This window comes from Ornithodoros turicata, chromosome 1, assembly GCF_037126465.1.
Source record: "Ornithodoros turicata isolate Travis chromosome 1, ASM3712646v1, whole genome shotgun sequence".
Taxonomy (NCBI): domain Eukaryota; kingdom Metazoa; phylum Arthropoda; class Arachnida; order Ixodida; family Argasidae; genus Ornithodoros; species Ornithodoros turicata.
In genome coordinates this window covers 126,109,309-126,122,762 of record NC_088201.1, presented here as the reverse complement: position 1 = coordinate 126,122,762, position 13,454 = coordinate 126,109,309, and the positions used below count along the sequence as shown (strand labels likewise).

The following is a 13,454-nucleotide window of genomic DNA, read 5'->3' as shown; positions in this document are numbered from 1 at the left end:
TTAGTGCGCTGTTGCGCAAGAAAAGCCAGGCTCACCACGTAAATGAATATATCACTGAAAAATGAAGAGAGAAGGTAAAGTAGGGTGAGGGGAGATATTTCAAGGATTTCAAGTTGAAGCTCCGTTACCCCGTCACAAAGACGATTGTCGGCACAGTTCCCCCTGAAGTCGGCCCGAACGCTAACCCCCCTGCCCCGCAATCCTTCCTGTTGTCCTCACTCCATCTGTACGCCGCTCATAGCCATAGTTGCTTCGCGGCGCTCACACGGAATAAAAAAGTTTTCGATGGAGGGAACTTTCGTCGACAACGAACTCCGAATCAACTTCGAGCAACAAAGATCATGTGAGCTTAACTGGACCTACACAACTTGTGTTCGTTCATTCAACTCGCGCAACCCGCGAGTCGTAGTCGTGACGTACGTCATCGACTCCAGCTACCCGCATCGAGAAGAGAGTCGGTGAGAGTCGACTGTCCAGCACCTCACTAATGTTGAATCGTTGGATTTTAGAAAGGGAGTCACTGCCACGGGGATGACGTTACGAACACCAAGAGTCGACTCTTTCGACTCTCGAGTTGATCGAGTCCAAACGACACAACACTAGACGCTCAGTACTTTGGCTTCGTGGTATATGGAGCCTGTACACTTGGAGACATGCAGCTAACGCCAGGTTGCAGGTTGGTTATGCATTTATATGAAATCACGGTTACTCTGCCGGCTCCACCCATGATAAGTGTGTTTGTCCCTTGTTACAAAATAGTACATATGTGCAATGGTGTAGAGACGCCTTTACTTCTTTACCAATCAGATCTTCTTTTTTTATCCTGTTGCTGCTGCTTTGTGGAGATGTATAACTTAATCATGGTCCACTTAGCGCCTCCGAAAATCAATCGCTAAAAAACCTACCGTGCTGGTGAAAGAACTGGAGTGTATTGAGGCTCGAATTACTGCACACGACACACTAATGACGGATATAAACTCTAAAGACTGAAAAGGTCAACAACAGTTTCAAACCCTCAATAAAGAAATGTCAGAACAGACAAAGAAAATTAAATTGCACAACATGTTAAGGACTTGCAGATTAAAAACGTTGACCTTCAAAAACAGAGGTCGGAGGCATAACCTCGTTTTTTTTCTGGGGTGGACGAAAATCGTTCGCGAACGTGCGATCAGCCTGAAGCCAAATGCACCATTGGGATTGAACTAAAATATCCGCAGAGAGCGCACAAGCGCAAATGGTCGAGGCCGACTATTGTAATTTTTTGTTCATGCAGGCAAAAGCTGGACAGATTATCTGCTTCCACGAAGTTTAAAGCGGGAACCGCATACGACGTTTTCTCGACGCAGATACGCCGAGCTTTGAGGTAGTGACGCACTCCCGATGGAGAAACGTCGGGCCCACCCGCAAACGGCGTTTTCTCGGCGCAGCTTAGAAGCCGGTGCAAAGTTTGTACTCGAGACCCCTGGCGGCATTTCTCGTCATGAGTAAGAGCTATTATAGTCTGGCACAACATACGCGACAGATATCACTTGAAAAACATGCAGTATAACTTTGTGGTGGTGGTGGTGGTTGGTAAACCAAAGGCAATAACCAAGGCGCGCCGACCATCAACGTGGAAATCTCTTGCTTGTACTTCCGCTTCCGTCCGCTGTTCTCCCGCGTCTCCCAGTATGGACCAAAGGCTAGAATTGCTGCTGCTGTTAAACAAGAAAAAAAAAAAAAAGAAGGAGAAAAACTGCTTCTTCTCTAAAAGCCACAGCTGTTGCGGTAGAAGGATTGAAGAAGACCGTCGAGAACACTCTACTGGGTGCAGCGATATCTAGGCCAGAGGGAAACGACAATTGAACAATGGCTAGCAAATGGGATGGTATGCGTTTTGTCGCTCCCGTGTCCGCATTCATTTTCATTTCCAGCCAATTCTGTTGGTCCACTTCATTCTGTATTCCACTTGCGCGTACTTCGTGACCACACCGTCTATGCCCCCACAGCAGTGGAGACGGTCGTTTCCGGTCAAGCATGCCATTGGTCAAGACCGACACGTCGCTTCCTGCGCTTGCCGCTCCGATCTGTTCACCTCAGATGTCGGCGTCCCCGCTCGACGGCTATTGTTCGTGGAGTTGAACGTAAAAATGCCGAGCGCTCGGCGTTCTTGCGTCGAGAAAACGTCGTATGCGGGTCGCCTTTAACGGGTCGTAAAAGTTCCCCAGGAACTCGGCGCCCCAGGAAACTGCTGTGGGAATACACAAAGGTAAAAAGAAACAGAGGGAAACAACCTTGGTGAGACTAAAGCTTGACAAAGCAATCATGAACGGAAAGCCTGGACAGAGGCATTCTCTTGTCAGTCTTGCTTGATACACTGTCTGGGCTCAGTGCAACCAATGGTGTTCAGATTGCTTAGAACCTTTCAAGGGTGCACTGCGGTAAAGCCATCAAGCAAGTGTCCTCTATAACCTGTACCGTACGTTAAAGAGAAAGCTCGTGGAATCGACGCTTTAGAAAAAGAAATAATTCATCACAAAAAGCGCGAAGATGAATGTTACTCAACTAGCCCAACTCTCGGTATTGTTGAAAAAGAAATAAGTTTCAGGTTTCAGGTGAAGTTACATATCTAAGGTTGAAATTACGAAACACAGCCCAAAGCAAAATCAGAGCTTTTCTGTCGAAATGGTTGCGCTTGACGTGGATTTCACAAGTAAATTCAGTAATTTTGTGGCGACATGATTTGCATTTCCTTTGTTTTCTGCGCAGCTGTTTAGGCCTTATTGGGTTGTCGTCAGCTGTGCGCAGGTATGCAACGTTTGAGAGTGCGGCGTCGGAGGTCACGTAGGACGTGCGGTACGTAAAGCAGGCGATATCAGTAGGACGATAAGCAAGCCACTGTTCCTTACCTTTACGGCTGTCAACGTCGCAAAAATTACCACAGTACACAATCATTACCGCGCAGACCGCAAATATCGAAACTCTTTGCAGAAGGAACATCGCACCTACTACTACCTGTGCCTTGCAGTAGCTTTCAGCGTTGAGGTATTCCCATATTTTTTTCCACTGCTGATATGGATACAGCTGAATACACTGCCCTCCGTTTATCGTGCGCATCCTGTTTGCCAAAGGACAATAAATGCAAACATGAGTGCCGGACAGAGAGAACTAAGGTTTATTGGTTGGTTGCTGGCATCTTCTTAGCGAAAGCTAAAGGTCCTTAAATAATATATACAGAACGTTAGTCGAGTAATAGTTACACAGGGCAGGAACCAGTTGAATGTTAGCTTCAATAGGCTTGGCTGACCTTGCGGCGCGTTGCCGTCAACCTTGACGATGAGCAGTTGTGATACTGTTTGCTCTGCTTCTTGTGGACACAGCTGAGAGTAGTATACATCTTCCGCCACAATAGCGTAGCTAGAACCAGGATGCGCAATTCCAAAACACTACCCTGTACAACATATCGCACTGTGCGCTATCACTTTAGCGGGCGATAGCTGATCGTCTGGCATACCTGCGTTACACTCTAAATCGAGTTCCACTTAACGTGACTGATATATCCGGCAACAAATTGCAAAAATGTGCCGCATGCTCTACAAGGCACGTTATACGTATCATGACGTCACGCAATGCATGCGGCACCGACACTAAACGGCGCTAACCGGAAATATACGGCACGTGAGTGCCACATATATTTCCAGTGCGCCATAGCGCTGCTGCCATTACAATGGCAGCAGGCCGCAATTCCTGCGCACAGCAAACTGCCGGCAGCTGTTGTGGTCCTGCTGAAATTAAGTAGAGGAATAGACAACTAGCAATAGTTACTAAGCCGCTGCAACGGTAACTAAAGCCGTTAAGAATGTATCATGGACTGCACAACAGAGCAACACATGGTTTACTATAAGTGGTATATTCTATTTGCTTTTTGCAATATACAATGAAACAACATGTCACCTGAAAGTTCCTTTAAAGTCACAGTTGTCCGTCTGTGCCTCTGCAACAGTCACAGCAGATGTTACATCAGTACTGTCTTAAAGTCCGAAGGATGTCGCAATCGTAGCTAAGGAACTTTTTTTAGCAGTTCTCCGAGATTTGGCTTAATCCAGCTCTTACTAAAGTCATTGTCTTTCAAAACCTTGATCTAGAGAAGTCCTTGATCTGCGGGAGAATGACGGCAGATAAGGCACCACCCACCCAGCAGGGCATTCCGCATATACAATGCATCTTCCCTCTTAACGAATCCTCCACAGCTGCAACCGACCTGTTGGCATGATCCCCGCGTCCCTCCGGCTAGGCCAACGTTCGTCAATCCGGGACGCAGTGGCATCGCGTAACTACGACTGCACAAGAGAACGCACGTATTGTAGTATCAAGACATTGCAAGGTGCTCCAAATAACATCAAACTCCCCTCCACTTGTCATCCAAACCCAACAGGGCCGAAATCGCGGTGGAACGCGCGTCTGAAATTCAAATCTTTCGGTCTTGCGTGTTCGCCGGTCACGAGGTGCAGAAATGAACACCACAAAGAAAACAAAAGGAACCGTCCAACGCGTTGCAACAAGCGCGTAAGAGGCACCCCTTGGCGTCCTGCGATTCCATATGGCACGATTTCTTGTTGGTGTGCCTTCTAGTATTTGCCGCAAAGAAAAAAACAAAGAATAAAAGTAGCGGTGCCGTGTAACCACGGCTCAACAGTGGCGGCCGTTGGCAATGCGTTGTAACGTTATATGAGGCACGGCATATAGCCAGTGCTGTATAGTCTGGAGGGGATCTACGCGGCACAGCCTGTTTATAGGCACTTTAGGTGGAACCCGATTAAGAGCGTACCATGGCAACGCCGAGACGCTACTGTATTCTCAGAGGTTTCAAATATCCATGGGGGGAAAGAAGGCAGACATCTTTTCTATGTAGTCAGCGATACCTTTTGAGTCTGTAATTTCATGGGTTGACTTCCTGTTACGTGATAAGTTGAACTGTGAGCATTGACAGCGTGGCAGTGTGTCTATTTAGATACTGTAGAACCGCTTTTTTCCCCGCGCGGAAAATATTTTCGCGTTTTCGAGCAGAGCTGCTTTGGGGATTGATTCGCAAGAACTTAAATTCGCGGCACAGGTTTCCGGGAGTGCTTTGCCCTTGCATATCGTGCCGCCGTCAATACTCGGGCATATTTCGGCACGTACTAAGACATCCGTTGTTCACGTGGATTGCGGCATTCTAGGTCTATTCCTTTCTTCTCCTCACAGAGATGGGAGGAAAGGCCCTGTCAAATGGCCTTTAGGGACCCTGTAGGAGGCCATTGTACTGGCCGTGTGCAAGTTAGCCAGTTTATTTTAGCGGTTCTTATTAATTATCACTCGGGGCACTGGCCAGTTCGGTTGAGATGTGGTACTATCATTCAAGCTGGTTTTGAGAATGCGGGGAAGGGCTTCGTGGTATAGTGGTATATTGCATGTATAGTGCAACGCGTTTATAGGAGTAACAAAAGCATGATAAATTTTCATTTCTTTTCATCTTGCCTGATGGGATAAAACAATATTCTGCGCTTGCTTAAACTGCCTACGCTACATGGAGTAGAAAGGGTCAGGTAGTCGCGATATAGCGTCGAACGCGGAACGATTTTCGCCCTCATATGGCCAGAGTTATTCGCGGAAACTTAAATTCGCGATTTTGGAGGTGTGCGCGAAAAACGCGAAAAATAATTCCGCGCGAAAAAAAACCACTTCTACGTATAAGCCGAGACGTCGCGCTGAAGTCGTGAAAATGGCGCGTCATGCTGGTCCACAACTTCTGGTTTAAAGCTTCGGAACTGTCAAGTCTCTTCATTTATTATACATTTCCTGCTACGTCAGCACGACAACCGTTATCACTGATTGATGTTGCATTTTTTTCTTGTTCCATTTAAACACAAAATAGATTGAGTGCTCTCTGTAGGAAACTGAACATTCCAGATTGCTTACAAATATGCGCAGTGTAGGAGCAGTGAGACTTAATTCTACATGAGATATATACTCAGTAACTACAGCTTTACCCGCTGATTTTAACCACCAAACTTTTAGTCACCAAATTTAATCCAAGCGCTACCCAATTTAATCCGGTGGTCAACCAAATTAATCAAAGACAAAACAATTTAATCAAAGCAACATGTCGAAATGTATTCCGTATTATTCCGTCATGGAAATTGTCATGACCGAGACTTTCATGATTACGCCAATGTATCATGAGTTTATGACTACTGAACCAACAGCCCCAGGTTTTCGCAGTGTCATGCGGTGTTTTATGACAGCTCTTTGTCATTATGGCATTTCATCACTATATTCGTGGTATCTGCCATGAATTGCTTTGTGGGACTACCGCTGCTTCAAACAGTGTCATACAGTGTTTTGTGACTACGGTCATTATGACATCCCATAACTACTTTCATGATATGTGCCATATGAATGAATTTTATGAGACTACCACTGTTTCAAACTGTGTCATACAGTGTTTTATGACTACCGACGGTCATTATGACATTCCATGATTATTTTCATGGCATGTGCCATTTTACATGTGCCATGAATCAATTTTGTAGGATTGCCACTGTTTCAAACAGTGCCATATTGACATTGTATGACTATTTTCATGATACAGGTCATGACTCGATTTTATGCCGCTACCGCTGCTTCACACAGTGCCATGCAGTTTTATGACTGCCTGTAGTCACTAAGGTATTAGAAGATAGTCATAAAACACTGTATGACACAATCTGAAGGAGCTGAGTTGCATCGAGTCGGGTCATGGTAGATATAATTAAAATATCATGGAATGTCATAATGACCGTCGGTAGTCATAAAATACTGTAAACACTGTAAAACATAACACTGTAACACAATCTATGATACTGTGTGAAACAGCCGTAGTCCAATAATGTCGGTTCGTGGCACATATAACGAAAATGGTCAAGGAATGTCATGGCCGCCTGTAGTCATAAAACACAGATGGCACTGCATGAAGAAAGGATGAAGCGCAGTCATCCCACAAATCATGAAAATAATCATGGAATGTATTAAAGACCGTTGGTAGTCAGGAAACACTGTATGACTGTAACAAAAGCCGACCTTTGGTATCTTTGGTCTTTCTTCATATTTTGGGAATGTTGACCTTGCTTCCCTCCAAACTGTTTTACGCCCGCATATGCCTGGGGGTAATGTGTGGCTCCGTCACTCCCCTCCCTCGGCCTTCGCTCGCCGACACAGTGTCATTATAGGCGGCCCCAAAGGATTGGCGGAAGAATTCAAATGTGCGACGGTCAGCGGAACCAGCACTGGGGCCTACGCATTGGGATTAGACGGTGACCGGGCGCCGAAAAGTCAAAAAGGAGAGTCGTCTCCCATTGTCCCCACCAGTCAATCATTTATCTTTATTAAGTGGAAGGCAGTAAACAAGATGTCACTTCCTGCACTTGGAGAAGCATGTTGTCGTTTGGGGTTGGGGGCAAAGGAGCCGAATAGGTGCCGATATAACGCAAAACACCTGTGGACGGCGGCATGTACAGTGAGAAAATAAACAAACCGAACACATAAAGAGAGCGGGAAGACTTCGACTTGGGGCAGTCGTAAAAAAATGTGAGAAGGAATCGGACGTGGCCGCACCAGCCTCCTAAGTTACCCACGCTAGCATGTTAAATTTTCAAGTTACCATTTTGTCTGTGCCTACTAAGTTAGTGAAGTGAAGTGCGAATCACCACCCCATCCGACACTGGACCACGTGGGATCAACGGAGAAGTCATCGAAGGAATCGTCAGGACTGCCACCGACTTCCTCATAAGACTTTTTGTATCACCATTTCCAAGAACTTTGTTAGTTGAATCGAAATTGTTACGCGACTGCTGTAATTAGATTGTCGAATTGATATTGTAGTTTCCCCGCGAGATCATTTGTGGGCAATTCTGAGCAGTGGAATCCCGTTCAACCGTTCAATGTTCAACCGTTCAATTAACTGTTCAACCGTAAAATTAAATGTTGTTGTTAATTTTACTTGCCTCCCTCCTTTGCCTCATTGTGTGACGCATGGGGACGTGTGTCGATTGACATAGGACAGCCCGACCACTCTCTTCTACATTTATTTGTCCGGAATCGTGTTGCTGAGTGTCCGCTGTGCGGCCGGAAAACTTTCGCCGGTGTATCCGTCCTACCTTTATCCAGAGGTTACCTACGGAGGGTATTTCACCTGGTGCGATCGCGAGTAGGTCCCAGTGGTACAGCATCCTGGGAACGCACCAGGTTTCCGTGGCAATGACACTGCAAGGTAAATCTAAATTGGTAGCGAAGGCGGGAAAATACTAAATCTGGCCCGGCAACCCTGGTATTTTGATGCGCGAGCGAACCTTGGTGTTGCGAGGACAAATACGAATGTAAGCAGCTTTTTTTTTTTACGTCGATGAGAAAAGTTAGGTACTAATCACTTACTCGGTTATTCAATATAGGAAAACGTACATCTTTGCCTGCTCTATGCGTACGTCAAAGCCGTGCAGAGTAAGCGAGTTTCCGCATCCTGCTGCTCTCCGCAGGCCGCGCATGCGCAGTTCCTAAGTGTCTCCGTTTGTGCCGTACGGACTGCTTCGCAATTTTTGCTTGTATTTATTGCTATATCGTACAAGAACACTCGAGTTACACATTTAGGTACTTGAAGGTAAGCTTAACGTGTAGTAGAGAAGCTGAACATCGTCAGAATATTTCCTCTTGCAGGCCCTGGTAAAGGCGTGAGCCACGTCCAGATACCCAGATAGGCGTGCTTTCTGAACAGCAGAGGAGACTGTCGCTGAGGGCACACCACACAAGCGGCACAACCTTCCTACCGTTTTTTTTTTTTCAGAATCCTGCCAGGTGAGCACCTGAAGAAGCATTGTTGTTCCGAGAAGCGCTATACGTGCATATACTGCGGTTATTCTTATTTCTGCATACTTCAAGCGGTTAGCTTTGGATATGATGTGGCCTAGAGCAAAAAAAAAAAAAAAAACAAAAAAAAAACTGTGAAGCAGCTGCATGTGATAGTTTGCTGGTGCATAAATGGTACTGTGTGATTTTCAGCACTGTTGCTGCGTGAATATCTGTCCGCATTGATCAACATCAACTGAGCTGGTAAACACTCAAAATATTAGCCACGTGCCTTGCTGTTGCTGATATTGGGCGCGCGAAATTGAACAGTGCGCGCCACTGCACCTCACATAGAGGCACGAGTTTGTCGTATGATTTCTTCTTCTGCCCATTTTTGGATGGATTCTGGAGCTATGTAGCTTGTCTGGTGGGCACTTGGTCATGGCTTTGGGCTTGCTTTCTTGCTTGCTTCTGATTGCATTTGGTGGTTGTGCATTTGAACATGGTACAGTGAGCTCTGGGGCTTGGTGTTTCAGTCTGATGCATGCTTGGGATACCGGCCAATTCTTGTGTAATATCCTGCATGCATTTTTGTGTATCATCTACTAACAATGGGAATATTTTACAGGTGCTAGCATGGCCGGAATTTTGTGACTTGAAGCTGCAGAGCTGTTCTGTTTCCTTGACACCCCACGTTGCTTTGTGCACAACCCATTTCACAGACTGCACTTTTACACACAGGAAGGCTCAGGTGGGATGCCGTCCCGACACTCAAGTGCTCTTCATATAGTGCTGGTAAGTATGGTGCCTACCAAAACATAGAAATGAGCAATATTTTCTGTGTTCCTGTCATTATATCAGCATATGGCCTCAAAAGGAGTCAAACAGATGCATGTATTGTTGTACAGACGTATGTTGACACCATATAGCATAAAACGGAAGCATTGGGGAGGACAGCGGACAACACGCCATCATCTTGGTGCCCAGCAGGCCCGTCTGTGGTGAAACTGCAGGGTCAGAAGGTGATACAGGGAGCACTGGGTCACCACGCTTACCCGTTCAGGATCATCACTAGCACTCTGATAGTAGAGGTACACTGACATGAGAAAGTGGCATAACCTGAAGTTAACAGTGGCATCACCTTGCATTGCACAACAGTGAATGGTGCAGAGGTCTCACTACCCAGCAGATTACTGATCATCATGACGTACGACTCCTCCCTTCAGGGCAACTGCTAGCGGTGTCTGTGCACATGCAGTTGACAATATTCTACAGGTACCATCAGGACCGCCAACCCAAGCTGCAGGTATGCACCCCCATCGAGTAGCTTTGTTGTCACAGTTACTGCAACCCGTAACTTTCCTTTTGTCATCATTCCTATAGGCGCGGGTGAGCAATGCCTCCGTCCGCAGCGTGTGATTCAATACGAGACAAAACTTCAGCATCCAAGGAGCAAGCTGCAGGAGCTGCAGAAAAAGGTGCACATACTCCAGGCTTGGAACGAAAAACTACACAAAAATCTACGGCGACGTCAGCAATCAAGAAATGATGGGAACCTTGCAGAAGAAGGAACACGACATCCAAGCCCTTAAAGCACTATGCGCTTTCCTAAACGACAGCGACATAGCAAGCCACTACTAACACTAGCATCACGTGAACCACGTCCTTCACCCATATGAAATGGTGCTGCAGGCGTCCGAACGGGCAGCTACCCTGCTCCAACACAAACACAGATACCAACCAACCAATCAAGAACAATCTGTAAACTCGTGCAGAGTCTGAAAGAACATTGCCGCATTTGCTAACACCTGTGAAGAAGCTTTTGAGTTGTTGACAGGTCCCTTACTGCCCAAGGTGTCAGGTCTAAGCTCTCAGAAAAATCTTAGTTATGGTCAAACGAAACATTTCAGTGTATGCTGACATATTCAGTCCTTTTCTTCGAGTGCGTTTGTTTTGATCCGTGGGGACGCAAAAATGCACAGCTGAAGGAATGTAGAGTGCATCCGAGGGCAGCAGGGCGAGTTGCAAGGCTGAGGTTGTAATTGTTTAACCTCTTTCATAATTTCACTCGGTGCACGTGAAGAACACGTAAATGCTTCTGGGGAGCTTAGAAACATTGTTCGTAGTATGGACTGCTTTACTGAGTAATATAGTGTGGCTTATGTATTTTGTGCTTTGAATTGTGTTATTTTGAATGTCTCAGGTTGACTGTCATGTGCATATACCATGTACAAGGGGCCATGCACACCAGCTGCTTTTTGCCCTGCCCCAGTGCCTGAGGATTGCTACCTTGAATTACTCAACACTTTTTAAAAGGTGAAGCAACCCACACAGCATTATGACAGATGTGCCAGATGAAGTAACCCTCCATGCCATTTCGAGTGCTGCCTTGTTGTGTCCTACGTTCACTTGTGATCTGCATGTGAAAGTTACAGGTGATATACAGATTGTATATTGAGAGTTATTGCCTGTGGTACCATGTCATGACAGTGGCATATATTGCATAGTGCACTCTCGCAGATTGTATACCTTGTGTTGCAGTGATGTTATACCTTGTGTTGCAGTGATGTGTGGTGGTGGAATAGACTAGCTTCTTTGAAAGCTTTCTTGTAGTCCAAACTTGAGCAGGACCCTTATGAGACCACATGTGTACTACAAATTATCTTGTGCTGTGCATGGCCTTGTGTATACTACTGATTGCGGATCCTGTAAACGTCAAGCTACCAAACGCAAACCTCTTAATGTTCGCACGAGTTGTCATATGTTACTATGGGTGATTTGTCATTAAACTTGTTAAAAGTACACTCTTACATGAAGTGTTCGCTGTCTTGTATTTCATTGCTCTCTTCAGTGTACTACTTTCACGGTCAAACAGGCGATCCATCGGCCTTCAAACCACTGTTCGATGTCACCATCGAAGTAAAGGAAGACGAAGCGCGTGCGGGGTGAGGGGAAAGGTAAGAAAAGAGGGAAGGAAGGGAAAGGGAAACGGAAGTGCGCGAACACGTGAACTGACGCCGACTGTGACGTCACCGGATGTCATGAGTGACGTCACAATTGTAGTTGTCCGCACAACGGATGGATGGCGTTGATCGTCAAAAGATGACGTAGATTTGAAGACGCAGGGCTTTATGGGAGTATCGCTACCTTTTTACATACACCTTGGAAAACACGCGTCGGTGGAGAGGAGGAAATGCAGAAGATCGGCGGCCCGTCCTTGAGAATGGTGCGTGCGAAGGAACAGATGCTTCTGGAAGGCGGCAACCGCATGGAGCAACTTTCGCCAACTGAATCGGGCCAACGGAGCGGCAACTCAGCGTGAACGGAACGGTATCGAAGCCATGCAACCGCATGGAGCAGAATGTCCACGTTCGGGTTGTCATGGTGAAGCGTCGGCCTATAGCGTTTACCACCGCTTGTTGCACGCGATGTGGCAATGCTTATTGTAGTAAACTGCTGTACGCATTGTTTAGTAACATAAATGATATTTTAGCGGTTCTTGAAAAAAGTACGGTGCTAATAACGTCTAGAAATCAGGCGTTTACAAGAAATTTTGAGATACGTACGAAGAGAATATTGGCTTATGAGTGTTTCTAGCAATGCTCACTAAAGAAATATCAGACTGCGTTTTTGTTACCGTTATCTCCTCACACATTTCCGATTTGCCATGTGCCACAAATAATATTTTGACGTTTCATTTAGTCACCTTCGCCTTGCATACACCTTGGCCCCTCCTGCCAAAGGATATATTTTAAGTTGATGTCCTTATACTAAACAACTTTGACGTTCCAAAGGGGTGGCCTCCTTGAAACCTCTGATATTAATATATCCACGTCGAAGTCCGCGCGACGGGCCATCTGCGTGCCCTTCCAGGAGGCAGGACGAAGAGAGCAAAGCCCGAAAGAAAAAAAGAAAGAAGGAAAAAAAAAGCGGTCACAGGTGACTTTGTCACGTGCTTGTGGCATTTCCTGTGAAGCGTGTTTTCATTGGCTCACACGGTTCCGTCGGATGGTGTCACTTCCTCTCCCCAGACTAAATATCTATCCTTGGCAGAAACCGGCTCATCGGTCCGTGGTCTGTTGTTCGCTTAGTAGGTCACCGTTCCTTTCAAGTTCTGCTGCCATTCAGTTGGCAAAAGTGCTCCATGCGGTTGCCGCCTTCAGCGCGGCGTGTCGTTGATTTCAGCCCGTCGTTCGACGCCTCGTTGCCTGTTGTTGCTGTTCCGTGCGGCCGCTTCAAAGATGATACGTGGCATTATTCTTTTTGTGTTGGAAAAATATGGTTATAATGCTGTCTCATTGTTGCAGCAGTATAACACAAATGTTGCCTCCATACCTTATTTGCGTTGATGGAATTTTTTGATTCCGTGTAACCGCCGCGAAGCAACTGTAGGAATATGGATGTGACGCCGTCACAATGTTGCAGCAACGTAACACAAGCGTTCCCTATGTGTTTTATTGGTGTTCAAGGAATGTGGCTCGGACGCTGTCTCAATGTTGCGGAAACGTTCGCCAGCATCGTGGCTGGCAACAAATTTTCGGGGGAACATTACCCACGTTCGCGCAATGTTTGAGGATAAGTAACGTTGCTCGAAGGTGATCCAGGAAGGTTCGGACACT

General features: G+C 46.2%; 1 protein-coding gene across 1 annotated transcript in view; it reads right to left on the bottom strand.

Annotated features, from left to right (window-relative positions):
• The window catches only part of LOC135384977 (uncharacterized), a 40,100-nt gene extending 37,135 nt beyond the window's left edge, over positions 1 to 2,965 (bottom strand). Inside the window, exon 1 of the mRNA XM_064614158.1 lies at positions 2,889 to 2,965. Within this exon, the coding sequence (XP_064470228.1) occupies positions 2,889 to 2,934 (46 nt within the window). The 5' untranslated portion in view covers positions 2,935 to 2,965. The remainder of the gene's footprint in view (positions 1 to 2,888) is intronic.
• Positions 2,966 to 13,454: the final 10,489 nt, after the last annotated feature.